This window comes from Carassius carassius, chromosome 21, assembly GCF_963082965.1.
Source record: "Carassius carassius chromosome 21, fCarCar2.1, whole genome shotgun sequence".
In the NCBI taxonomy this organism is placed as follows: domain Eukaryota; kingdom Metazoa; phylum Chordata; class Actinopteri; order Cypriniformes; family Cyprinidae; genus Carassius; species Carassius carassius.
In genome coordinates, this window is record NC_081775.1 from 13,727,770 (window position 1) to 13,753,152 (window position 25,383).

Sequence of the window (25,383 nt, forward strand, 5' to 3'; positions counted from 1 at the left end):
CAAGATCCTAAGAATTGGCTTTGTTTATTGGCTTTAAGTGATTTTTTTTCGGGTATAACTATTACGGTATAAAATTGCATTTTTATTAAAAACAGACTTTCATAATTTCTAAATGACATGGCTGAACGATGAATTGGAAGAAAAAGACTGCAAGTAAAATGACAAGACTGCAAATTCTGTTCTTTAAATAGTCACAATCAAAATGCTTAAATTGCTGGATATCACGATGTACTGTATTGTGCTAAATGTTATAAATGTAACCCATTTCTGGCCCTTACGTAGGTAATGGGGTAAAAGTGGGACATAAATATAACACACATTGATATATTAAAGCACTTCCTGACAAGCTTTAACAGGAAATGTGAAAATGAGACACTTAAAAAGACAGATGGAGAGAGATAGATGGGAGAGAGAGAATATACAGGAAGGACTGCAGAAATATCTCTGAAGGATGAAAGTTGGGAAACACCCAAAGAGGTACATAAAAGTGAAAGATATCATAAAAAGATCAAAAAATGTAAACATGAGTCTCATGCTGTAATTTAAAAATAACAGAAACAGAATGTAAAAAAGCTACCATAAAACTGTTAATTGAATAAGACTTTTATATTAAATACTGTTAAAACAATGTTTTCATTAGATTTTCTGGGAAAAATAAATAAAAATACTTCATAATTTACAGTAAAAAAAACATTCTCTAAAGTCACCATTACATTAGGCTTGATATTTTATTTAAATACATATTATTTAAATTAAATATTGCTATTTGTTATTATGGTGGTTGTCAGAATATATTTTAAAGTACACAACAGATTATAATAGTTCAAGAAAGTTGCAACCTATTAAAAACTGCAAAAACGGCAACCTATAATCCCTGTTAAGTTACAGAGTTACAAATACATAATAGTAAATATGAAATCAACATTTGTGTGCATACATACAAACTGTATTTGAAGCTGTGAGACCCACCTGTAGTCCAGGAAGGCGCAGTACAGGAACACTTTGTTACTTTGGTTTAAGGCCTGGAGTTGCTGTTCTTTACTCTGAAAGACAGGGAACAACAGAGTTAAGAATGAGACATCACAGCTGATATGTCATCCTTCTCAGTCTGAAATATGCACTCATAAGTGCTGCAGTATCAGTGGTGCAATATTGCTAAATATATGAATAGGTGACATTTCAAAACATACACACATACACAGTCCTTTCAAATAAATATATACACTCAGAAACAAGAACACTTTTCATCTCTTTTCAATAGTCAGACTTTCAGAACATCTATGACATGACTATATCGGGATGGAGTAAAGAACAGACCCACATCCCAGACAGGAATGGAAACAAGCTGGTAGAGTAGATGAATTATGTTTCGGAAACTACCTCCAGGACATCATCCAGTCTAACTGGAGGTTATTTAAGAGAGGAAAGAGTTGAGAGGATCGGAAGAACATACTAACTCTGAACATTCCAAATTTGAACCAGTTGTGTTTGACAGCATATAGAAATAAAGATAACTTTACACTCAGGATGACAAGTGAAATTTAGTCCGTTTCTGATGCAGTTTTATTTTGGTATTACTGATAAGATAAAATTATGGTTTTGTTGAATTTATGAATTTGATTTTTTTTTTTTTTTGAGGTTTTATTTGAATTGTTGTTAAAGTTTTGGTAATTTTGTTTTGTGTTGTTATTTATATAAATTATTGTGCTTATTTTAAAATATATGTATATAGTTTTTATATATTTTTTTATTTCTGTTACATTTTTTGGTTATTCTAGTAAAATATTTTTTTTAATTTAATTTTAATTTAAGTTGTAACTATAATATCTCTGACTGATAGGACTTTTAACAGTCACAACTAATTATTTGGTTAGAATAAAAATAGTTTGTAGCATGATCCAAACCTCTCTTGCCTGCACATGCATATGAACTGAGCATGTTAGTTAATTTAAGAAAATGGTTTAACTAATAGAACGGTGGTTTAACTGAAAGTCGTAAAGAGTGTTGTTGCCTGAAGGTAACAGAATAAAATATTAACATCTAAAAGGTAAGAACAGAGTCACTGAGTGAACTTGAAGGGGTGTTAGGAGATACAAAAATGTAAATTAAATTCATGCACACTTAGTATTTTTACATGTAAGGGAAACAAACAGAGAAACAGACAATAAATACAAATTAATATATATTTTAAAATAATGATTTTAAGATAAACTAATACATACATTATATGTATCATCCTAATACATAATTAATAAGTGGAGATTGAAAAAAATCAACAACAACAAAAACACCAATTCATTAATTTCTAAGTAAAATGTTCTGGTCTGTTCTGTGCCAGAATACAATATTCCACAAGCCAAAAGTCAGTGTAAGTGTGAGTAGATGGAAAGTTTGAGCCATACTGACAGGGATAAGACAGACAGGCTGTGCGATGGGAGGAGAGGAGCAGCTATGGGTGCGGTTCTCCTCTGTGCTCCCCAAAGTTTCTCACTTTCACTCGCTTTAGCTTCTCTTTCAGAGTCTACTGCCATCCCACTCTCTCTCTCTCTCTAGGCCAAAATCTCATTACTAAAAAAAGCAGGTCATTTTTACAGCTCCATCAGCGAGTCTCTTTCTCTCTCACCAGTCAAATGAACACAGATGGGGTTGGCTTGGTGTTTGTGGCTCCCCCTGCCCCGCAGCACTCTGCACTTGCCAGAGAAATGTGAAAGCACTCCAACACTTTATTAACAACAAAGGGCTTGCAAAAGAGCACGCAGTATTGGAGGAGCTCCCTTTCAATACAGAGAGAGCGAAATTAGACTTAAAATACATGCAAAAACACTGGTAGGTGATTAAGCAGAAGCTTTTATGAGAAACTAACCACAAGCTTGTACAGGTTTGGAAGGACTCCTTGAGTTATAACTTTTATAGCCACTGAGAACTGTACTCTTTGCAGGGGTTAAACGTTGGCTAGATGTTACGTAACCTTTGATTTTTGGGGGGTGCTTGTGGTATTTAACAGCTGCTATGACATCATTCTCACCGGCCTATCAGATGGCAGCAGGTTGTGTAACCACACATCAGGTCTATTCAGAGAGCCTGAGTGACATGTGTTCATAATTAAGTAGAAAACACTAATCCCTGTCATGCTGATGGAATGGTTTACTCTGCCAACTGGTGTGTCAGTTTCTCTCCTGATTGGACGATGTGTAATTCCAAGAGTATGTGATCCTCTATATTGTCGCTGAGAGGAATGTGGAGAATGGCAATAATGTGAATATGGATCAACATTATGGATGAAACTGACGGTTTTGGACAACAGTCGAGGATCGTAAGGCATGTAAGCTGGGTTGAGCCCTGCGGATTTGGTTTAATATGGCTGAAATTTTTCTAAACCACCAAAAGTCACAACAATTGAGTAAAATAGTTTCTCATTTAGCCCGCCTCTCATCTCTTTTGTCAAAATATGAGTCTTCTTCCACCAGAATGTGCCAGAAGTTAATAGAAAACAACTTCACAGCTTTGCTCTACTTGGGTCTTTTTCAAAGTTCCCCTGAAAGCTTCATGTGGGTGCCAAACTTCCTCACACTTCACACCCGAGTGAGTGATCTCTTCATCCGCGTCACTGTTTGTTGGGGACTGTTTGAGGGTGGGAGGTGCACAGATGTGTTGGCTGTAACATCACAACATGGCAAAGGCTTAGGTCATGAATATTATTTAGTACAAGCACATGTAATTTAACAAAAAGATAATTAACAACCCTATCATTAACACTACCAATGAAAAAAAATGAATTTGCGCCTGGCAAAGTGAATGCCTTTTTTCCTCAAATGTGTAATGTTCGCCTCAATTATGTCTTCCACACAGGTTGTAAAAATGTCCACTCCAGCAGAAAATTCACATGATACATTGTCGGGCAAGCCAATCAGCAAAGAGCTTATTGACATGTCCAGTTTGACACATCGAGGTGTATCAGATTTAAAAAAAAAAAAATTATTTGTGTGAGTGAAGTGAAAAACATTCTGCAAGAAATCTAGAGCAAGTAACGTAATGCAAATATTTGCTTCGCTTTTAGTGTGCACACACCATTAGAATGATTCCTGCTCAAGGAAAATTTATAACTGTAAAAGTAAAAAATAGAACACAATGTTGCTGTTTAATATTTTTATGTATTCACAGGTATTCTCAAGATCCTTTGATGAACAGAAAGTTCAAAAGAACAGCATTTATTTCAAATGAGAAATATAGCTAAACATTATACTGTAAATGTCATTAGTGTTACTTTTAAATTATTTTAATGCATTGCATTGCGTTGCTGAATAAAAGTATTAATTTCTTCTTAAAAAATCTTACTGATCCCAAACTGTGGTGTATAATATGTAATAATATTATCAGAAATATTCTAGCAGCACATAGTACAATTTCATATTTAAATATTTTAAGAAATAATTGAAACAACAGCTCATTGGATGTATTTTTTTAAATAAAGTTAGTAGTCTTGCAGACCTATTCAAGCACAATAAACTATCATTGAATTTAATAGATTTTATTTGACCTGCCACCTTCAGAACATTTCAGCTTTAAATAAGAGAGTTTTGGGGTCTCATCTGCTCTAACGTATAACTTAGATACATATTTTAACTTAGACCTACATATCATCACAGTTTATAACTTTACCTTAAAAAGGTAATAGCAGTGGGTATCTGAAGGGCCAAAAAAAAAGTGGGAGTACTGTGTCTATACTTTTGGGACATTACCCTTGATGCCTGACTTTTATGACTAACCCACTGACTAACTGAAGGAAATACTGAGCGCTTGCAATACGATGAAGTCTATATTTCATTTATGCATCACAAGCCTACAAAATTTCCCATGTGTTAAAAGAGCAGTTAAATAGTGGTCTGTTCTCTTAAAAAGCAGCCAAAAAGCTGTTCAAATGTCTCATATGTTACATAACAATTCTTCTGGATCAATACAATTATATTAGGTAAGTAAAATAAATTTTACGTAAGTAAATACTTGAGTTTGTCATAAGAGTTTTGATGGACTGTGCCCTTTAAATACATCTTATTCACATAATGTCTCTCTTTCTCTCTCACACACATACGTAAGAGTACATGTTGGGAATGGCCTGCTAAACATCTCCTCACACATTCTTCTGATTGAGACCAAACCCTGTTACACACAAGATGAAATCTGCTGCCATTGGTTTCTTGAGTTATGCTGGTTAATGACACTGCACATGGGTATATTTAAAGAAATGCTCAATCTAAATAAAGCCTGGCTGGGCTAAATTTAAGAACACAGAGGCGTGTAGACCAAGCTTAACACAGAAGATAAATGGTGAAATGTAAATGTAGGTTTTCGGTCTTTCCCGTTCTATTCACAGGCTCTGTAATTACAAAGTCTATGGACAGGCTGGGCTGTAATTTAGAGCAGCTGCTTCTTTAGACAAAGAATAATGTACTTGCAAAGTCAATGAAAATGTAGAACCCTGTTCCATCAAAAACCTGGAAATGAGAAAGGAACAGGAAATATTGCAAGCCAGATCTGAACTAGTGTTACCCAAGTAAGCCTGGATGACTGTGTAGGAGTGCTAACCATAAAGTTTAATCTGATTCTCACAAAATCACAATCAGGCCCATGTCTCAAAACTAAATTTATTATCAATATATGCCACTGTGATCACTTTAAACTGGCTGTTCTTGATCACAGCCAGATCACGTGAAAAGTTCCTGTCCACAAACAGTTACATTTGTGCATAAACAGAGATAAAACAATTGTGTTGACAAAAACAGTGTTGTTTTGACCATCTATCTCACTTATGAATAATTTCCTCGAAAAAATGTTTAATCATAATGGATTTAGGTCAATTAAAAAGTTAAACTCTCGAGATTTCAAGTAGTGGGTCTTTAATTAGAATCATTAGCATGAAAAACACATTTTAAAAGTAAAATAAGTGAATGCGTTTCTTTATAAATATCCCTACATTCATGCGGTCAGACTCGGCTGACGTTGGTGAGACTGAGGCTGCATAACATCTGCCTAAGAGCTGTGCGTGGTCAGAGGAGAAACCCAGAGAGGTGTTCAGGGGGTCAGCCAGTTGTCGGACGTCCTCCAGATCTCTGGAAAAAGCTAGGAAATGGTTGAAGCCTCTGAGGAGCCCTTAAACCTGGATCCAGTTAAGGCTAAATATGTAGCGGAATGTGCTCAGGTGATCATGTGGGGATGTTTTAAGAGCTTAGTGGTATTTCTATCATAACGTCAAAGAAAACACAAGCTTGCTGGAGGATTTGGTCACTGCAAATCACAATATGAGAGAAGTCTAAAGATATAACTGTTAGAGTACCAAGGCAAGGCAGAACTAACAGTTTAAAGGCTAAACTTGCAGGCACTTTAGAGTACAAGAAATAAAAAGAGAGATATATACGAAGAGGGAGAAAAGGAGGACATACAATCCGCAGCCGTTGGCTACAACAGAATCGCTTGAGCCAGACCATCTGCTATAGATTATAACGATTCATCTGAGAAAGCATGAGAGAGGGAGGGGAAATAAAGAGAGGGGGACGTCAGACCAACTCAAAGACACAGTTGAGGGAAAAACTGAGTGAGTGAGCCAATGAATGAGTAGCTTGAATAGATGAGTGGCTAATCAATCAGGGATTGATTAAGTAGGTGAATAAAGGTGAGACTGAATCAAGGAATCAGCGAGTAAATCAGTGAGTGAGCAAAAGAGTGATTTCCACAAGCAGCGCAGCTGTTTTAAACATTTATAATAATAATAATACATTACACTGATGATAATAATGTTTCTTGAGCACCAAGCCAGCTAACTAGAATGATTTCTGAAGGATCATATTTGAAAATACAGCTTTCTATCACAGGATAAAATTTTCAAATACATTAAAATAGAAAAAAGTTATTTTAAACTGTAATATTAAATATGTAATATTCTTGATCAAACAAATTTAGCCTTGCTAATTATTCCAAACTTTTGACAAAATAAACTTACTCATATTGTGAAATAAGATTTTGGTCACCCTTTCAACCTTCTACGGACACCTTGGCAATTTAATCACTATTGGCTAGTAAATATTTTAGTTTACTTGCCAGACTGATTGATATATATATAATATTTGTAAAATGGCGCAGTTTTTTTAAATACACTTTTAACATCAGTCAACATACAGTAATTATTTAATATAACTTAAGTAATTGGAAGTAAATTTGATAACCATGTTTGAATGCATATTAGTCATTTTAACTGAACATTTTAACTTGAGAGGTGGTTGTTATTTCTGTCATTCAATGTTTCTGACAAAAAACATTTGTCAGAATCGCTTGAACTGATTTGCTGAAATTAAAACAAGGATGATAATAGGTGAGCGCCAGCCAGTGAGATTGCCGTTTGCACATTAACTCCACCCACTACCGGAAAACCCGGCTGTTCTTAAAAGCTGAAGGATCGCAGTTATTTTGACAGGAAAATACAACAAAGAATATTGTTTCAATTTAGCACGTCAATCTCTCTCTCTCTCTTTCTGTGTGTGTGTGTGTGAGAGAAAGCGACGGCGATTTGTGCACCTACACTAGAGTTTACGGTACATTAAATACAGGCGCACTCAGCATCCATTGACATGAACTGAGAAATATCACAGATCACTTGACGGAGAGTGAAACTCTGAAGTCCTCAGTCAGAGTCAGAGTGTTTGCGAGTGAAAATATATCTGTGCTAAACTTATACTTAGCCTCCAACTCACACACTGGCGAGTAAAATCTGAGAATTTATTAGCCATTGGCTAATATTAGACATCATTTAGTCGCCAGAATGAAGATTTAGTTGCATATGCAAGTGATTTACTCACAATGTAGAGGGTTGCCTTTGATCACCCATGAAACATAACATTGTCATGTAAATACCAGTAATTGTTATATGCTATTTTATTTACAGCTTGATAGATGCAGAATTCTGAGGTGAAATAATGTGTGCTGTAAGATTATTTTTATTTATTTTTATTATTTTTTATTATTTTTATTTTTAATTACAAAAACTTTATTGCTGAGAAATATAATGTAGCCTTTAGTAGCAAAGCTGTTGTATTTATAAAATTCACAGGGCAGGGGTTGAAAAACTGCTCCTGAATGTTGCGCAATTTCTCACCTATAAAATCGCTATTGTTATGGGCAAACTATGTCAACTATGTTTTTGAACGTGAATCTATCCACATTTTGAACAAATCAGAATGAATGAACGAGTGAGTCAATGATTCAGTGACCTATTCATAAAGATAGTCACTTGTCTCATTTCTGAATGTATAACTTAATGAATGACTAAATGTCTACTACTGGTTTTATATTTAAAAATATCAATGCAATTTTTTCCCCAACATTTCTAATTTGTATGTCCAAAAATGTTTTAAAACATTAATCTAATCACATTATTTATGCATACACCACATTTATGCGGTGTAAATGTATTTATAGCACCTTTTAGCTTCATCAAACAATCTGTGTAAATATATTTAATGTTGCTTCTTGTTCTTCTGCATTGAAAAGATGGAGTTTGATGATACTGATTCTGAACTCTACAGTTTCTTACTATTCTAACCGAATTAATTTAAACAATGTAAGGATTTGATGTGAAAGATGACACATTTAATAATGGCTATTTATAAACAAAATGGGAAATGGCATCTCTTTTGTTATATACAGCAACTAATTTCTACCTCTCTCCAGTCACAGAGCATTTTATAAAAATTTTAAAAGTGGATTTTTGTTTGGATATTCTGTCAATTATAGCTCTTAGAAAGAAAATTTGAATCAGCAAAAATCAGTATTGGCAGGTCACACTTAAAAAAAATCGAAATCAAAATCAGCCAAGAAAATTGCAATTAGTTCATCATTTTGAGGTAATGTGTAATTTAATAATGTTAAAACGACTGGTATTGGTATCAGAAAAAGTATCGTTCAGGAACCAAAATCAGAGTCAAGGATCTGTATCGATATAGGACATTTTTTAACAACACCCAGCCCTATTGCAGAGTAGCTGAAAAGAGTTATAAGTTAGTATTAAATATTGTGTGAGTGAGGTAGTGTGGGAGCAGACTCTTAAGTGAGTTCAGACAGGAAGTGGGTGTGCGAGTTATAAAGTGTCTGGCGGTGAGCACTACTCATTATTGTACCTTTAAAAAACCCAACTGTACTATGTAGACAACAAAAGTCCTTGGTCATCAATCAAAATGTGTGTCAGACTTGGTGAGATTTTTTATAAGTTGTAATGTCTGTGTGAATCTGTGAACATATTTGAACCACAGCGGAAATATTTTCTAGACAAAAAGCTGCTTGCGGTTCTGTAATTCACCCATAAACGTCTTTACTGGACACAAAACCACAATCACATGAACACAGCACAATGGATGATTACATTAATCCCGTCCAGGCTGCTTCATATACACGACGGATTTGGAGGTTTGTTGTATTATAATGAATAAACAGCCTCTAGTAACGTCTTTGGTTAGCGTAAACATATGAGTGCAAGCTCACGCTCACAGGTAGCGCAATAGACGTGCGCTCACACTCAGTATGTGTGGCGTCTCTGTTTCGTGTCCGCTCCACTGAAGCTTTTTTAGGTTGTAAAGGCAGCGAGAGTTTGTCAGAAATCTTTTTTTAATCCTCTTGATTTCGACACTGAGAATCGCCAGAATTCCTCATGAAATCACTCTTTCCATTTGTTCACCTCGTGCCATGTGATCCAGCAGTGAGAGGCCGGACAGGTGAGGGAAGAAAAGGAGAAGTGAGATGAGGTAATGAAGTAATTGCTTGATTGTTGCTGTCTTTATAGTTTAGTGATAGCTTTAATATTTTAGTGGCAGCGCTTTAAAGTGTAAAACACATTGAGACACTATTTTGACACTATTTTCATCTAAGACCCCGTCCATACAGAGACGCTTTTAGCTGTATATGCATAAATTTTGTATCGTATAGGTGTTTCGTCCACACGGATCTGGCATTTTGGGAGAATGAAACCGATAATTTTTTAAAATGTGTCCTAAAGTGGATAAATCTCAAAACGCCACCCTTGTGTTTTCGTGTGGACAGCAAATCTGCATATTTTCAGACACCGCTATGTCACATAACAGCAACAAACACATGAACAAACACTGAATGAATGTCTTGTAATTAACTAACATTAACACAGATTAATAAATGTATTGTTCCATGTTCATTTGTATACTACATGCAAGGTGTAAGCGCATAGTCCTAGTCGTTTTCTTCGTTTTTAGTGTATCTCTGTGGCAGAACTACAGCGCCACATACTGGTCTGGTATATACACTACATCGTTTTGTGTCGGTTTTGTGTGGGCACAGATATTTCTTGAAATGAGGAAGAAAAAAAAATTGGTTAGGGAAAGCTCTGGCTTTGTGCATGTAGCCTAAATTAATCTCTTTTAAATTTACGAATTGACAAGTTGGTTGTTAAACAATTAGTGTTACCGGGTCCATTGCCAGACAACAAGCTATAGCCATCAAAGCACCTGTTTTATAACAAATCCAGTGCCTTGAACCATAAACTATAATTAAATCAATAATTGTCTAACTTAATTAATGGCTGCATTAAGTGTTCATATATACTCTTAAACATTTGATAATTTTTGTATCAAATAAATGCAGCCACAATAAGCAAAGAATGTTTTTTTTGTTTTAGAAGGATTTATAAAAAGAAACAAATTAAAAATAAATAAATTTACAGACCCCAAATTGCATATTAGTGTTTACTGCAAAGAAATGCACCTGAACAGTGTCTGTTGGACATGATTAAATTAATTATAAAGGGATTCCTTTAGTCCAAACAGTTGATGAAACTTCTCCTTGATCAGTTGAAAATATGTAGTGTAGTTCTACAGTGTAGTTCAAAGGCAACAAACCAACACAAGTCTTGCTCTGATCAGAGGGGAATTTACCGCTAGAAGCAGCGGGACCCTCGAAAGAAAAAAAAAACAGACAACTTATAATTAATTCTCTAATGTTTAACCGTTGTTGAATCATTCTACCTAACAAGACATTGGCTTAAACATGACACAGAGACCATTAACTTAAACAGTCTTATCACTGTAATCCATCACAGATGCAGTGACAGATTATTGATCTGATGATTCAGCTCACACACATTACCCATGAAACACTAGCCTGACACTAATGCCTCTGTTCTGGACAGTCCCACACACAGGAAGCCTGTGTCCCAGGATTAATTAGACCATCACTCAAACTATGACTAAAGGAAATGAAATAATATGTAGCAGCGACATGCAAAAAACAATGGAAGTCAATGGCTACTGTAAACTGTTTGGTTACCAACATTCTTCAAAATATCTTCTTTTGTGTTCAGCAGAGGAAAGAAAGTCATAAAAGGTTTGGAACAAGTGGAGAGGGTGAGTAAATGATGACAAATATTTGGGTGAACTAACCCTTTAAGCATGTTTCTGGATTTACTCTTTTAGCAGGCTTCTTTCATTTAGCATAATGGTCTTTGTACAGAGACACATTTCCATCAACAAACATCACAGAAAAAAACATCTCTCCCAAAACCATAAAAAGCCAGCAAAACAAACGTTAGTCTCTATAGTTACATTCATGCCAGCATGGTTTTGATTTGGAAGGCTCTAAGAATGCTTTAAAAAGAAACTACTGCTCATTAAAAAAAAAAAAAAAAAAATATATATATATATATATATATATATATATATATATTTGAGGGAATTACACAGTATATGAGTTTCTTCTTTATTTAATAAAAAGTCATTGTTTAGCAGGGTTATTATGACAGACTGCAAAGGTTAGCAAATTTTATGTAATGGTCAAGAGCATAGTGAGCTGTCAAATGTGGGTTAGCTGATGAATAACGTGTGTAACTTGGTGTGTGAAATCCAATGCTACGGTGAACTCCTTGCTGTTTTTTTTTTTTACAGCAAATACTCTCTAAAAAAACATGCTGTATTGGTTAACTTGTCTACATGCCATCTGTATCCATTTTTGATGGGTTTCCCATGGAAATTTGGCAGACAGATGCATTCTCGACTGAGTTGTAGCATCTGCGCACACACGCCAAATAAGCTCCTTGTTAAACCAAATCATCTTTCCATTCTCAAAAGACCTCAAGGCTTATGGTTCCAGTGTTCAGAACCACTTTTCTTTTGGCGCGAAGCTCTCAATGTTTCAGAGCTGAAAAAAAACAAGCACAAGGGATGATGCAAACCAAAATGGATTTCCATGGTTAGTCCTGGCAGTTCTGAACTCTGGGGTTCTTGAGTAACATGGCTCACCGAAAGACAAAACCACAAACACAGCAGCAAAAAAAGTGGTCTTTTAAAGTTTTCCTCCAACATATTAAGAAACATTTGTGTTCCATTTAAGAAATATAAAAGGATGATTCTGTTTAGACAAAAGGCTCAGAAGAAATCTATGTATCAATCAAACTTCAATGTTCAGAATACACTGTCACAGAAGGACTGATATGTGTGGGGATACATTAGAAATCTCTAGTTTACCAAAAATGAAAACGGTCATGAATTACTTACCCTCAAGTCATTCCAAACCCATAAGACCTTTGTAGACCTGGAACACAAATTAAGATGGAGAGCTTTCTGACCCTGCATAGACAGCAACACAAATGACACGTTCAAGGCCCAGAGAGGTATTAAGTTGTAATGAACCAGAACTCGACAAGGGATCCATATGCAGGCTTTATTGCAGAGACTCGTAGTCGTACAGGCAATGGTCAATACCAGCAGAGGGAATCACAGGGTTCGTCTCTGTGACAGAGCCCCCCCTGCGAGCGACCCCTGGCGTGAGGAGGCAAATGACGTCGGGGTCTACAACGGGGTCGAGGGGCCGGTCTTTCAGGATGTAAGCGATGAAATTCATCGATGAGATTGGGGTCTAGAATATCTTCAGAATTTACCCAAGAGCGCTCCTCTGGACCATACCCCTCCCAGTCGACCAGATACTGTAGGATTCTTCCCCGACGTCTGGAATCGAGTAACTCTTGAACTTGGTAAGCCTCCTCGCCCTCTATGGTGATGGGTTGAGGGGCCTGTGCACGGGACCTCCACTCTCCCTCGTCTCTGGAACCAGCAGCGGGCTAACAGCGGGGATACATGAAAGGTGGGAGAAATACGGTATGTGTTAGGAAGGGCCAAACGGAAGGAAACTGGGGTTATCTGTCTAGTGATTTGGAATGGACCCACGTACCTTGGACTCAGTTTGCGGCAAGGAAGCCGGAGACGGAGATCCCGTGTTGATAGCCACACCCATTGACCCGGCTGGTAGTTGGGACCGGGGCGCCTTCTGCGATCCGCTTGCTCCTTTTGCCTTTGAACAGCGTGTTGAAGGTGAACATGAGCCCGATTCCAAACCTCTTCACTGCGTGCCATCCAATCGTTCACAGCCGGTACGTCCATTGGATCCCCTGACCATGGGAACATTGGTGGTTGGAACCCCAGTACACACTTAAAGGGAGTCAGACCAGTTGAGAAGGGAGTTTTGCCCATATTCTGCCCATAGTAAGTATCGAGCCCAATCGTCCTGATTCTGGTTGCCGTAGGTGCTGAGGAAGCGATTCAGTTCTTGGTTGAGCCTCTCTACTTGTCCGTTTGCCTGGGGATGATACCCAGAGGTGAGGCTGACATTGACGTTCAGAGCTTTGAAGAAGGCTGACCATAATTGAGAGGTGAATTATGGCCCTCGGTCTGACACAATGTCTTCGGGTAAGCCATACAATCGAAAGACCCAGTTGCAGAGGTGTTCTGCAGTCTGAAGAGTTGTGGGTAGTTTGGGTAGTGGAATGAGTCTACAAGCTTTGGAGAATCGATCTATGATGGTAAGTATGGTAGTGTGGCCCTGGGAATTGGGAAGATCCGTAATAAAGTCTATAGCAATGTGAGACCATGGTCGTTGTGGAATGGGGAGTGGTTGAAGGAGACCGGGAGGAGATTGTTTGGACGATTTGTTAATGATACAGTTATTGCATTGCTGTATGTAGTTGGTTGTGTCCTTGTGCAGTGATTCCCACCAGAAGCGGTTCTCCAGCTGATTAATGGTGGCTGTGATACCTGGGTGACCGGAAGATGGATGGCAGTGAACTTGGCTGATGACCTGATCACAAAGATGTTCAGGGACGAAGATTCTGTCGACTGGGCAGGCCACTGGGGTCTCGTTCTGCTCCCTGTATTGTTGGAGCAAAGTCATGATGTCCCATTGAATTGGGACAACTACTACATGAAACGGCAGAACGGGTTCTGGATCTACTGGAATATCCTCCTCCTCAAATTGACGTGAAAGAGCATCCGCCTTGGTGTTCTTGGAGCCGGGTCGATAAGTTACTGAGAAGTCGAATCGAGTGAAGAACAGGGACCATCTAGCTTGACGAGGATTAAGGCGTTTGGCGGTGCGTAATTATTCCAGGTTCTTGTGATCTGTTAGTAGTGTAAACGGGTGCGTGGCTCCCTCTAGCCAGTGCCTCCACTCCTCGAATGCTGCCTTCATGGCAAGGAGTTCCCGGTCCCCGACACTGTAGTTGCGTTTCGCTGAGTTGAGCCTCCTAGAATAAAAGGCACAGGGATGAAGTTTAGTGGCGGGATCTGGACGTTGGGACAGGATTGCGCCGATACCTGTGTTAGATGCGTCAACCTCGACAATGAAGGGTAATGAAGGGTCAGGGTGGCAGAGGATGGGCGCGTTGCTGAATCGTTGCTTCAGGGTCTGAAATGCTTGGTGAGTGGATTCTGACCATTGTAGTCGGTGAGTTCCTTTCTTGACCATTGAGGTAAGTGGGGCGACAACTGTACTGAAGTTCCTAATGAATCTCCTGTAGAAGTTAGCGAATCCTAGAAATCGCTGTAATTCCTTGAGGGTTGTGGGTTCCGGCCAGTTAAGAACGGCATTGACCTTCTTCTCGTCCATGGCCACCCCTCCGGGACTGATTATGTACCCTAGGAATGTGGTGGAGGTCGTGTGGAATTCGCATTTTTCTGCCTTGGCGTATAACTGGTACTTAATGAGGCGTTGAAGAACTGCTCGAACGTGTTGTACATGTTCAGGAAGTGTGTTTGAGTAGATCAGTATATCATCATTGTACATGATCACAGATATGTTCAGCATGTCTCTGAACACCTCGTTAATAAAGCAGGGGATGTGGATGGTCTGATGAAACCCTTCTGGAGTTCTTCGTTGATATAATCCTTCATGGCTTCAGACTCAGGTTGAGACAATGGGAAGATGGGACCCTTTGGGGGAGAATGCCCTGGCAGAAGATCGATGGCACAGTCATATTTACGGTGAGGAGGTAAGGTGTTGGCTTGTTCCTTACTGAAGGCCTCCCTAAGATCAGCATATTCCTCTGGCAGATCGGGAATGGACTCTTGTGCTGGAGCGAGTGACACCGAACAGACAGGAATAGGTTTGACCAGAGAAAGACAGTTCTGTTGACAATAATTACTCTACTTCACAACTTGACCCTCTCTCCAGGAAATCTGGGGGTTATGCAGACGTAGCCAGGGTAATCCAAGAATCACGGGTGTGTGAGATGTGGGGAGAATGTAGAATTGAATCCTCTCCTTGTGAAGTAAACCAGCCGCCATCAAGATCTTGCGAGTGAGGTGAGTAATGGATCCAGAACCCAGTGGTCGACCATCTATTGTCTCCACTGAGAGAGAGGTAGAGCATGGAATCAGTCGAATGTTATACCTCTTAGCGAACTCTTCAGAAATGAAATTGCCCGCAGCCCCAGAATCGAGTAAAGTGGAAGTAATAACTTGTTTGTCGTTTATCCATAATTCAACGGGAATGCTTACGCACTGAGTATCACACATGGAAGTGAGAGGAGTACTCACCGAGCGTTGTGAGGAGGTAGATGCACGAGTGGGGCAGTTGTTACGTTGATGGCCAGGTAATCCACAATACATGCATAGCCTGTTAGAGATACGTCGATCTCTCTCCTCCATAGACAGGTGGTATGTGTTAATCTGCATGGGCTCAGTAGATTCATGAGACGGTAAGAAGACTGGGTGATCGAGCGACGAGAACTGGATCGTCGGGCACGTTGCAGATTGTTAATGGAGATGGTCAGTTTGATGAAACTATTAAGATCTCTGCCCTCGTCTCTGCATGCTAGCTCAGCTTGAAGATCATAATTCAGACCCTTGCGGAAGAGTACTTTTAACATGTCGCTCACCCAGTTAGTTTGTGCCGCCAGAGTGCGAAATCATAGGGCATAATCAGCCGCTGTCATTTTGCCTTGCGATAACTCCAATAGGCGATCTCCAGCACCCTTTCCCTCCTTAGGATGATCGAATATGGCCCTGAACTGTTTTAGGAAATCCTGAAAGGAGGTGAATGCAGATCCATCGGAGCCCAATACAGCAGTAATCCATTCCAGTGCTTTCTCAGTCAGCAGTGAACAAACAAAGGCGATCCTCCCAGTATCAGTCGTATACAGCGTGGGTTGCTGTTCAACAAACAGTGAGCATTGTAAAATAAATCCCTTACACTTGCTGGCGTCACCATTGTATCTCTCCGGGAAAGCGAGACGGGGATTAACCTGGGACGGCGTCCCTGCAGCGTGGGCAATGGCGGACGCTTCCGGCGTTGGTGTGGCCGCGGGAGCTGTATGGAGACTCTGAACGGCTTTGACGAGTTCCTCTGTGATAAACGTCAGTCGATTCAGCTGAAACTGGTTAGCAGCGATCTGACTGGCTTGGGCCGCCATGGTGGTATGAAGACCTTCATAAGCCGCTGGATCTCGTGTGGGCGAAGTCTTCTGTAATGAACCAGAACTCAACAAGGGATCCATATGCAGGCTTTATTGCAGAGACTCGTAGTCGTACAGGCAATGGTCAATACCAGCAATATCAGCAACGTAGGAAGGACAGAGAATCAAAATCCAGTAACAAGCAAGGGTTGTTGGGTAGGCAGCAAAGGTACGTAAAGGATATCAAACAGGATATAACGCTCAGAAATGACAGACACAGCAAATCAAGACTTCGTGTTGAGCTGTAGTGATAGTCCAGCTTATGAACAAGTCCTGATGATGAGCACCTGTGACGGTGATCAGAGTCCAAGGACGGGGCTTGTGGGAAATGTAGAGTAGTCGGTGTAGATGAATGAATGGATGCGTGTGTGTCAGTATTCAGGTGAGGGTGCCCTCGGCTGGCCAGCAGAGGGAATCACAGGGTTCGTCTCCGTGACATAAGTACTAGGATATGTCACAGGAAGATGGCAACGATATTTGAATATGATCATGTGAGAGAGTGCACAGCTCTGAAACCACGAGCGCTGTGCATGATCACGCACACACATAAAGTTGCTGACCGTCTGACAGCTTACATCTTGTTCATTCATTGTGTAGCGGCCCGCTGATTATTCTTATTAAAGGTGCTCTAAGCGATGCCGGGAGTCGTAATTTCTTGTTGACGTTCAAATTGTTGTCAAACTAAACGGAGGCTAGCTAGACCCTCCCTCCTCCTCATCCGTGCACTAACCCCCCAAACCCCACCCCCAAATCTTTCTTGTCGGTTATTGGCTGGAACAGTTTGTTATGTTTGTGGTGCGGGTGAGCCCAGTTTGTTTTTCTTTTTGTTTGTGGAGCCTGTGGTGTCTAGAGAGACCCCTGTTTTTTTACAGTGTGTTCAGGGGACAAGCAGCTAGCGGATAGTGAGGAGATGTTTGCTGGATGTGACAAAAAATGTTTTGGCCTAAAAAATGTGTGACATCACTTAGAGCACCTTTAACATTATTTGCTAATATTACTGGTATAAATACTTGTTTATGTTAATGGTTTTAAAAAAAATATTTTGGGCCTACAAGCATGTCAGTGAATTTAAACTAATGCTTGCATTTAGAGTATAGCTGTGTGTATGTGTGTGTGTTATTTGAAGGCCAAGTGCCACTAATGTTATTTTATTTTATTTTAATATTATATTATTGTTATTTTTTTCCCTGTGTTATCGACTTAGTATTGAGTATCGTGTATTTTTAGTGGTATCGGTACAGACTACAAAATTTTTGGTTCTGTGACATCGCTAGTAAGGATATTGTTAAAATAGTCCATGTGACAATGACACCTGGGGTACGGTTGACCACTGATGTCATTTAAGGACCATTTAAATCATGTCCTTACTACCTGTCTGGGCCTTGAATGTGGTAGTTGCATTGCTGTCTATACAGCATCAGAGACCTCTCAGATTTCATCTAAAATATCTTAATTTGTGTTTGAAGAAGAACAAAGGTCTGCAGGTTTGGAATGACATGAAGTTAAATAATTAATGACAGAATTTTCATTTTTGGGGGAAATATCCCTTAAAATTATGCCTAAAATATTGAGACCGGTATGACTACAAAAAGTCAAAAACATTTGTTCTTTTCTGTTGTTCATGTCTTCTCTTCTTGGGAAATGTACTTTCTGCAACCGGCTTGTTGCTGAATCTGCCAGGCCAGATTGGGTCATAAATATTAATTTATTACGTTAACTACATACACTGATTTGCTAAAGGCCAGATGTTGGTTGATGAGTGTGAGTGCATTTGTTCAGCTCACTGCTAAATGAAATGGTTGGTAGAATTTTCTGCTTGATCCTAAAGCCATAATTGTGCACTATTTTTCTTGGCACCTTCGTCAAACAAAATACAGTTCTTTAAATATAATAATTTGCCAAACATACTAAATACACACAAACACACACAAGCACCCACACTCCTGACTGAAAGCCAAAATCAACAAAATGAGGTGAGGATTGCTGTTCTCCTACCAGCTGATGCGTGAGGACGATCCGGATCAGCGGCTCAGTGGAAAGGTTGAATGACAGGGCAGGAGACGGTTCCACCTTCAGAGAAATAAGATGACTGGCCATCTGGATCTTATGATCTTTAAAATCCACTGCCTCATTTATCCTGTAGAGATGGACAGTCAGTTATTGTCTACCCTTCAACTACTGTACAAACTCTACATAATGAGCAAGGAAACTTATGCTAATGACAGCTATCTGCAAAGAAACAAGTAATGGAAAAATTAAGATAACAATAATCATATCAAAACAGAAATAGAGCAAGATTGTGATTTTGTTTCTATAGAACAGTTCACTAAATGAGGTAATTACCGACAGTTACATTTTTCAATTAAATTGCCTGTTTTTGCTTTGCCAATGAAAACAGTTTCAAACTAAGTCACAGCAAAATCAACTGTTCAGCATCTCAGAGCAACAGTAGTGGCGTTTGTTTTGTTCCTTCGTTTATCAATGTTTCTAAATGCATCTGTTGAGCTAATGACTCAGTGACTCACTTACTTGTTTCCTTAATGAATGAATCATGGTTTTTAAGTCAAATTTATTTTTATAGCGCTTTATACAATAGAGATTGTTTCTAAGCAGCGGTAATACTCTTTCCACATACTGTTTTTCACCTACTATATTTAGGGTAATTGAGCAATTTCAGATGCGTTCACTCACTCATTTCCTTGCTACATGAAAGCAGTGTATTTGAACAAAACAGATGAATGAATGATTCACTGACTCACTTATAAAGACAGTCTCTTGTCACCACCTACTTTATAAAGACACACCAAAAATGCACAAACTGACAGTCTGTCAAGGACACTATATAGTTGACAGCACATATAACATTTGTATTTAATTAATTTTGGGTTCTCATTAATGTTTAAATATCAACGAGAATTTACCCTGCATCATCTCTCATCCCTGCATCTGGTGGCCAGTTCAGTTACATAAAAAAGGCCAGATGAGTTCCAGTGCTGTGCCAAAAAAAAAATTAAATGAGATAAGTACTGATCATGGCCGTGTTAAGATTGAAAGAGAGTGTTATCAGCCAACTTAATGGCTGGGAGTATCAGACGCAGAGGCTCAGATGAGAGAGAACCAGAGTGATAAAGACATGCTCGCAAGAACATGATGTACAACAGGAAACACACACACACACACACATACTTTACCTTGTTTGTAGAGGGCTGATTTTTTTGTAGTAGTTGTGCATTTTGTGGTAGAAAAGTCCCACAATCGTGGTCTGAGCTGCAGGGGAAACATACATAAGTATTAACATTTGATCACACAGATGCATGTGTGTTTCGAAGAATGTGTTGGGCTACCGTTGAAATGCACAGAGAGGATAGACTCATTATCACAGACACTGCATGCACTCCTCTCACTGCACCTCTAATGGGAAAGATGTGTTCACACACACACACACACACACACACACACACACACACACACACACACACACACACACACACACACACACACACACACACACACACACACACACACACAAGTAGAGAGTGATGTGGGACCACCACGTACGTTAGGGAGAAATGTTAAACTCTACTTACAATTTTTTTTCAACCATTAAATGAAAAACACACAGGGCCATTTGCCTTTGAGTTCAACTCCAGTATTCACATGAAAACACAATAATTGTTATCATAATTTGACTGAAAAATTTGTGTAAATAACCTTAATAACAGTAAAATAACAGTTGTGGACCATTGGAAATGGCAATATCATTTCATCAGGGTCTGAATTAGAGCCGCACAATTAATAGTATTAATAACTTACATTATGATTGGGATCAAAGAATCATTTTTAGTATAAAAAAGAGCAAGCAATTGTCCCACACAAAATAAATATTTATAATTAAAATATTATTTAAATCAACAAAGTTTTGCTTTCAATAATTTTATCATGTGCTTTTCTAATTTTTATTATTTTTTATTTCTATTTATCTATATTTATATTTTGTAAGTTATCTTCAACTAGTTTTTTATTTTTTATTTCAATTTTAGTTTTAGTAATTTAGAATAAACATTTTTTGTTACTTTTTTATGTTTTTCATCTAATATTAATATTTTGTTTCAGCTTCATTTGAACTACCAAAATCAATTTTTAGTAGTTTTAGTTTAAGTTAACAACAACATCAAAACAAAAGAATAATCAACTATCATGATTTTTGGTTCATTTTAATTTCAATCTGCTCATGTAAAAAACAACCTAGTGATGCTTGTTTGCACTTTTGGTTAGTGTGAAACATGCTGAGAACTGTTGCAACTTATTAGCGTTTTTACAGGTGTTAATGGACCGAATATATGCAATCTCACTGTGTCCCAACTAACTCCTCTGAGTTGGGCTTCAGATGAACTCTGGGCCAATAACCTCACAAACCAATGGCCAAAATCTCTCTACAAATGTTTTTATTAAGAATAAAAGAAACTTGGCCCAGCGGAAATACAGAGCGTTTCAATGCGTTCCTTCTCTTGTGGTCTTTAATTGGCGTATAAAAGCTCTGCTAGGTTCTGTTCATGAAGTGTACCATATGTCCGTCTGTACAGGAGAAGTGGTTCAGTGGCACATTAATGCCAGCGCTAGCGTTTATGTGCCATTTCTGATAATAGAGCTTTAATAGAATATTAAAACTGTTTATAATGAACAGATCGGGGCTCAGGTTCAGCACTGTGCCAGAGGAGCTGAGGGGAGCTGACCCCAAAATGCTGTCAAACAAACAAAACGTTTAATGCCCTCATAATTACCGCCACCAAATGGGAAACATTGCAACACTCACTCTTCAACTATTGCTCGCATTTACACATAAAAAAGACGGCAAATGCAAACACTTTCTCTGTTTTTAATGAAACTCTCCTTGAGGGGCTTGTGTGATTGGCAGTTTTCATCAGAGAGCAGCAGGAAGTCATCAGAGTTGATTGCATTGTTCTCTTCAGCCATAAACAACACATAAACAGACAACAAATAAATGTCCTTCATCCTCCTCTTATGAAAACAATGTGTTCTTTCACCCCAGCCTGAGGTGTCCAAGAGCAATGAGAAGTGTGCGCGCACGTTTACTCATAATCATAGTTTAAACTGGGTAGGAATGATTCAGAACAACAACCTTCTATTCAAAAAAGAAAATATGATTGGCAGTTTGTTTAGCAATCCATCAAATTTCATATGTCTATGCTACAGTCCAGGTTTTGTTTGTTCCATTAGGCACATTATGGTTAAATTGTGGTTAAAAGAGTGGAAAAGCATTAAAGTTTGCTACTTTAAGCAAGATTTATACCATTAGCTAGTGGCGCCATTTCATTGGCGCACTGTTCTCCAGTGCGGCACAGCACAACCTTCACTCTGGTACAGTGAAATCACCAAATAAAATAAGGCTGCACGATTATGACAAAAATCATAATTGTCGATTATTCCCTTGAAATTGTAATTGGGATTATAAATCATGATTATCACAATTTACATTGAATGATGTTTATACCATCGTTTAAGGCAACTGTACAGCCTATTTTAACATAAAAATAAACAGGCTGAAAACACTTTAAAAAATAAGTAAAAATATGAATGGTTTTATAATGTTATACTAAAACTAAAACAATGGGAAAACCCTTAAGATAGCATGTAGAAAAAAAAAGAAAACATATCTTAAGCATGCAGAATAACACAACTGAACTTTGAATGATTCATTGCCACTTTGAACGATTGAATGATATGGCATCCATAATTATAATCGTGATTAAAAATTCGATTAATTGTGCAGTCCTAGATCTTGGGTTTCATTTATAAACATATGCACAAAATGGTCTCTGGTTTGAATAGGACCAGTGATAATAGTTTACTGTACAATCTCATCTGCATGGAGGTGTTGATGTCACGTGAAGGCATCTCTTTCAACATTCAGAAAAATACCACTGTATTTGAAGGATAAAACTTGAAGAAAACTGTAAGATTTGCACGTTTCCTTTTTAAAATGCTGTCATGTGCCGGGTCATACAATTGTATTTACACTGCAATACATATAGGCCTATCTGTTTCCACTGAAATGTTCATCTTATCAGCAAAACTGCATACATTTAATTTGATTTGAATTGCTTAAAACAAGTGAAACACTATTTGGCCATCATAAAAGAAAGAGATCAACTATTTTCAGCCGTTTTGTTTTTATGGACATTGTTTCATATTTCTATTAAAAAATATAACAAGGATACTGGATCATTTTTAGAAATAAAAATAAATATGGTTGGCAGAAATAGCATTGTCATCTGTAGGTTAGTGCACAGATTCTGACGTACACAGGGTTTAATAAATCTGAAACCTTTTGTGTGCATGCGAAATCTAGCTTTTACACTTTTAGGAAGAAATCAACTGTGAGTTTTATAAATGAGACCCCTGGATCAACGGCAGATTTTAGGGTTACTCACACTGCATTGTGAGGGCCTCTCCTGGTACTGAGATGTAACTCTTCCCTTGTGTGGGGAACCGGTAGCTTTGCAGATTGTAGTTCTGAGGGATCTTCATCAGAGAGTAATCTAGACACAATAAAAAAGATGGGTCACTTTTCAAAGTAAGTATACTGTTGTTTTGATATTGCATCACTTCCAAGAAAGTCAAAAGGACCGGCATTTTGGTACCAAGTCGGTGGTACTGAGTACTGAATGCATTTAAACTGTGCAACATTTGAAAGAAACCTTGATACAAAATCACACATATATTACTCGGGGACAAGTGGCTACCTGTGTGCACATTTTGGTGCAATTATTTGCGAGGTTTTAATGTGAACACAGTCAACAATGTATATTAGCTCTGTTTGTTTGTCATTTGCAACTTATTTTTATTACAGACCGTTTAGATGTTCTGAATAATTGTCTGATTAATTTTAAACTATTATTACATAATTGAAAAAAATACTTTTGCTATTGCATTGTTTATCAAAATGACAGCAAAGACATTTATACTATTAAATGATTTCAATTTGAAAAAAAAAACAAAAAAACACGCTTCAAATAATCCTGAAATAATGTATCATGGTTCCCCCCAAAAATATTAAGCACAACAACGTTTTTTTCACAATATATTTCATATTTTCATATTTCAGATTTTGCGATTATTTATGCTTCATTCACTGACTATAACATTGAAGTTTAATAATATCTCACACAACACAAAAAGTTTTCTCCAGCGACCTCTGCTTCTCACACACAGTCGTATCATAGCAAAAGGAGGATCAGGGACAGAGTTGACTCTAAAGTGTGCAATCTCAGAGGGGCTGATTCAGAATTGAGACTTCAGCAAGACTTCTCATTTTGAATCTGAGCAGAGCCCTCAAATTCCTTAACTGTGGCCTAATTGTACATTGTGACGCACACTCTGTATGCTGCATTCATGCATGAGGAGTAGGAAGACGTCCCCCTGTGAGCATACCTGGACATACTCCACATACTTCAAGCCAGTCATGTATGTAGAGGAAGGGGAGGAAGTATGAATTTCTAAGAACAGATATTCTGGAAATGGAAGTTTGAAGAAGTGTTTTGGAGTGTGTACTGACCCGCTACGGAGCTCTTGCCCCTTATGGCCAGTGGAGCCTCTGCATCTGGGTCAGACCGAAGCTTGGAGGCCATATGCACCATCACTTTATCCACCATTTCCACCAGCCCATTGACCACTGGACTCCACTGTTTACCATGACAAAAGACAAGTCCAAAGTATATTACGGCTCATTGAGGTTACACAAATAAGAACCAGATGATTCTTTCAGCTACTAATAAGTGTGTAGTACCTTCAACTCCATTTAACACATTTCAGCATGTTTGAATTCTTTCAGTTCTAGACATTTTCTCTCAAAGGAGAGGATGAAATGCGGAAAAAGTCTGCAGATTCATCTGGACCTACTTATGAATGAATGGACTGATAGAATCTTTATATCTTTCCAATCATCAATCTATCCATTAAACATACCTCATCATTTTCTCTCCAGTCGCTGGCAGTTATGACCTCATCCACGCTCTTCAGTAGAGACTAAACATGCAGGGCAGAATAAAGCATAGTTAAAAAAACGTATGTGTGTGCAAGTCTAGAAGAAACAGGAAATATGCTTCTATATATTTTTTTAACCCACTGTAATTTACAATACTGTTCAAAAGTTTGGAGTCAGTAAGATCTTTTTTATTTGTTTGTATGAAGTATCCCATGCTCACCAAGGCTGCATTCACAGTATTTGATTAAAAACACAGTAAAAACAGTAATATTACAAAATATTATTCCAATTTGTTGTAATATACTGTACATTCAAATGTCATTTATTTTTATGATGCAAAACTGAACTTTTAGCAGCCATTACTTCATCTTTAATTGTCACATGATTTTTCAGAAATCATTCTAAGTTGATTTGCTGCTCAAAAAAACGTTTTATCATCAGTGCTGAAAACATTGATGCTGAAATGCTGCAATTCATTTTTTGAGATGTTTTTTTTTTTTTTTGATGAACAAAGTTCTAAAGAACAGCATTTATTTAAAATAGCATTAAAAAATTATTTTCTATCACTACTACTGGATTAAATTTGTCCATG

The 25,383-nt window shown here is 38.0% G+C and overlaps 1 protein-coding gene across 2 annotated transcripts in view; it reads right to left on the reverse strand.

The window, feature by feature from the left end:
- adgrd1 (adhesion G protein-coupled receptor D1) overlaps positions 1-25,383 on the reverse strand; it is a 50,201-nt gene that overhangs the window by 11,303 nt on the left and 13,515 nt on the right. For both annotated transcript variants that reach the window (XM_059503396.1, XM_059503395.1), the window contains 6 exons: positions 24,773-24,832; positions 24,363-24,489; positions 23,239-23,346; positions 19,978-20,053; positions 18,782-18,923; positions 970-1,043 (listed from right to left, as the gene is read on the reverse strand). In XM_059503396.1, the coding sequence (XP_059359379.1) occupies positions 970-1,043; positions 18,782-18,923; positions 19,978-20,053; positions 23,239-23,346; positions 24,363-24,489; positions 24,773-24,832 (587 nt within the window). The remainder of the gene's footprint in view (positions 1-969; positions 1,044-18,781; positions 18,924-19,977; positions 20,054-23,238; positions 23,347-24,362; positions 24,490-24,772; positions 24,833-25,383) is intronic.